At 36.7% G+C, this 3,740-nt stretch overlaps 1 protein-coding gene across 1 annotated transcript; it reads right to left on the reverse strand.

Annotated features, from left to right (window-relative positions):
* Window positions 1–1,991: 1,991 nt before the first annotated feature.
* On the reverse strand, window positions 1,992–3,536 carry LOC116126242 (UPF0481 protein At3g47200-like). Its single transcript, XM_031411944.1, has one exon. The coding sequence runs from the start codon at window positions 3,534–3,536 to the stop codon at window positions 1,992–1,994; it is 1,545 nt and encodes a 514-aa protein (XP_031267804.1).
* Window positions 3,537–3,740: the final 204 nt, after the last annotated feature.

The raw sequence follows: 3,740 nt of genomic DNA on the forward strand, positions 1-3,740 counted from the left end.
AATCAACCCTTATAAATCAATAGACTTGATTGTACCTAGTCAGTATAAACTTCTAACACACACACACACACACACACACACACACACACACCACACATATATATATATATATATATATAATATATAAACTTATATTATGATGTAAATAATCTTTCTTGATGTTAGTATAAAAACAATAATGTTTTTGGAGATTATTTTCTATATTACAATTATGTAATCACTATCTACACTTCTATTTGGATGTAAGTAACTTTTCCTTATTTGTTTTAGAGATAATTCTTGATCGGGACTGGGTAAATGGCTTGGCAATAAAGCTTGTGCTTTCAGTGAAATTCAAACCTTTGACATTACAGGTAAAGCTCATCCACTAAGAGTTCAGTTACTAGTCAAACCACAATCATGTTACCTTTCCTGATTTTAGTATAGAGATTATTGCTTTCTCTCGTGGACTCTTGCATTGATGAGTTGTCAGCATTGAACTTTTAAACTTTGGTCCATTGGGAGTTGTACCCATGTGCCTACCGTATAATTAGTTTAAATTTGATGGTGGGTATTGAGCATCCTAGTTATTATTTTATGTCTACCACCACTTTTTTAGATTACTTGCGAATAAATTAAGAATTGGTTAGTCTCGGTAGCAATTCCAAAATTAATTCCATAAAACCATTATCAATTACAATATTAGGGGTAAAAGAGCAATTTAATTTAACAACAGTTGCTGCTCTTACTGCCCTTACCCCACTCCACAACCGTGTTCTCTAAAAAACTAGTTGTATCTGTAATTCGATTCACTTTCACCGCGGTTTTCATTTAATATCACCGTTGTTTCTTTACAGAATTTCGTCGAAACCTGGTTGGATTCTTGGTGGCGGCTGAAAGTTGGATTCCTGGTGACAATTTCACTCATTCTTAGTTGCAGGTGATGCACTTGACTTGGTGGAAGTGCTAAGAGGTGGTGAACTTGAGTGTAATGTATGTTTTGACAAAGAGTGAGTTCACCTGGTCTCAGGATGTTCATTAGAGCCGGTTAAGAAAAATGATAAAAGATAAGCCCCCTAGCTAGAAAATAGAAGAGAAAAGGAATACAAATTTCAAGTCGCAAGCTCAAGTCACCCTTACTACTATTCTTCTCAGGATCGTTGAAGCACCCTTTTTAATATTCTTCTCAAGAAAAGGGATAAATGGAAGAATAAACATTTTATTCTAAAATTAAGGCTTCATGTAGAAATTTGAAGGTGGGATTTGAGTCCAATACCACTGTTGGAACTATGCTGCAAAGCCCTTCACCTAGCAAAGTGCGAAGCGAATAGCACTGAACTACATTGTAATTATTGAGGGGGTGAAGGTCGAGTTGGAAAAAACGGGCCAAGAAAACTAAAAGGATTTTTAGGGGTAAAATTGGTATAGTATACATGTAAATTTTCAAAATTTTTAAGGTTCGGGGTGGCCATGGCCCTCCTAGGTCCAATAACACTAACAGCTATTCAAAAGCCTTTTTTTTTTTTTTTTTTTTTTTTCCGTTTCTTTTCTTTCACTGCAGCTGCATTTCTTCAACACTCTTTAAGTTCAGCATTTGCTGAGCTGCTGTGATGATTTATGTCATCTGATGAGTTTGCTTCAATATTGTGGGTTAAAATAGAGTTATAAAAATATATGGACATTCTAAGACTAAAATTAAAGGTAAAAATTAAGAAATTGAATAAATAATGAACAATGAAAAATAGTAAACAAATTCACGAATTACTCAAATCCAAATCCATATGCTCCTTGAATGTTGTAGGAAAAGTTCAAAGCATAAATTAAATTAGGGTGCAGTTTTACATTACGATAAAAGAAACCTTCGACAAGCAGGAATTCAACTATTAAGAAATTGCAAGAACTACGATTTGATAGTCCGGCCTATCAAGTACCACCTTGCTCTTGACATTTATGATCTCCATGACTACGACTACGGCCGCCCAGGGGACCTCAATATTTGGACGACTCACCATTTATTTATAATAAGCGAGAACAGAATACAAAGTTTGAATGAAGGTAAACAGAAGCAACAAAACAGCAGCAAACAAGGAAATCAAAGCCCATGGACTGTTAAAATATTTGTGCCTTAAGTTTGCCATCCATGTGTGAGGTCTGTGGGCGCAATACTGGTTCACACTGACGATTGTATCTTTGTAATGGTTGATAGGAGAGAGATTGACAAGATCATTGAGCGTATTGAAAATGTTGGCAACCGTTGCATCATCACCTAAACAATGATGAAGAATATTGCGCTTACAAAGTAATTCCACATCCTTTTGGGAGTTGATGAGGCAGTCCATGAATTTAATATATTGACTGACAAGCTTGACCTTATCACTTGGAGCGAAGTAGTGCTCATAGACAATAAGATTTCGGAAGATAGACTCCGTTTCTCCGGTAATTTCCAATTGCGGCATTTTCATCGTTCCATTTTCAAAACATATATCAGTCAAGATACTTCTATAAACCCTCTTAAACTTGATTCCTGCCTCCTTAAGCTCTGTGGCACAACGCATGAACCTCGTAAACGTATCATTGGGTGATGGTCTCCGTTTATGTCCATTGGGTGATGGTCTCCGTTTATGTCCATTGGGTGATGGTCTCCGTTTATGTCCATATAAAAACCGACAGTTTTGTTTAACGAGACTACTGATCTCCCAATTCTCTACACGTAGCCAGTTATCATGTACAAAGCACTGACAGTTTTGTTTAACGAGACTACTGATCTCCCAATTCTCTTCACGTAGCCAGTTATCATGTACAAAACCCAGTAGATGCTGATGCTGGCTTTTTTCAGTGGAAATTTGAAAACATACTGCCGATTTTCCCATGACTCTTGATTGGGATGGCAATACAGAAACAGCGAAGAAATTCAAAACCATTTCATGCAAATTGTAATCAACTTTATCTCGCTGTTCTAACGCCGTTGTTATGCTGGATAACTTCTCGAGAACAACGAAGGAGATTTGATTTTCAATTAATAACAAATCGCGGCCCAATTTCTTGATTATCGAACTCAACTCCATCGTGTTATCCATAAACATAAACTTGCGAAGTAGCTCAATAATAAAACTGCCATCAAGGAGCATCATTTCCACAAAGTCATCTGTTTTAATATTTCGAAAATCATCTGCATAGCATGAACGAGCTTGTTCTTCCAATTTCCTCATGGCAGTGACAGACCTATTCACATATTCTTCCCCTGTTCGTTCGAGAAGCTCTTTCAGATACTCCTTTTTGCGCTCTTCCATCTCCTTCACTTGTGGCTCCTCTCGATGATAAGGACCAATTGCTAGCATGTATGGTTCATAGGCCTTTTTGTTCCCCTTACGTAGATGTTCAGGTACTTTAAATATGTGACGACTAGACGATGTTGATTTCAGATGAGCGAGCTTTGTAGCGATACTCTCAGATGCTTGATCATCTATTGTTTTAGCTACTACGCTCTCTTGACCACCATATTCATCAGGCATCTCTATCTCAGTGCTGTCGGGATGAGATGAATGATCATCAGCCATCTCGATCTCTTACTGATGTATTACCATCGGTGTCCCCACAAATCATAAAAGGATATTAGAATTACCAACCATGCATAGGATCATTAATAGGAAATTACGATGTTGATCTATGTTATATTTCTTATAATATGAAAAATTACAACAATTTTAATCTAAGCCCAAGTCAGGTAGTGTTTTTTAAGTAGAAATTTGGAAGGAGTGCAC

The sequence above is a fragment of the Pistacia vera genome, unplaced genomic scaffold (genome assembly GCF_008641045.1).
Source record: "Pistacia vera cultivar Batoury unplaced genomic scaffold, PisVer_v2 Contig178, whole genome shotgun sequence".
Taxonomy (NCBI): domain Eukaryota; kingdom Viridiplantae; phylum Streptophyta; class Magnoliopsida; order Sapindales; family Anacardiaceae; genus Pistacia; species Pistacia vera.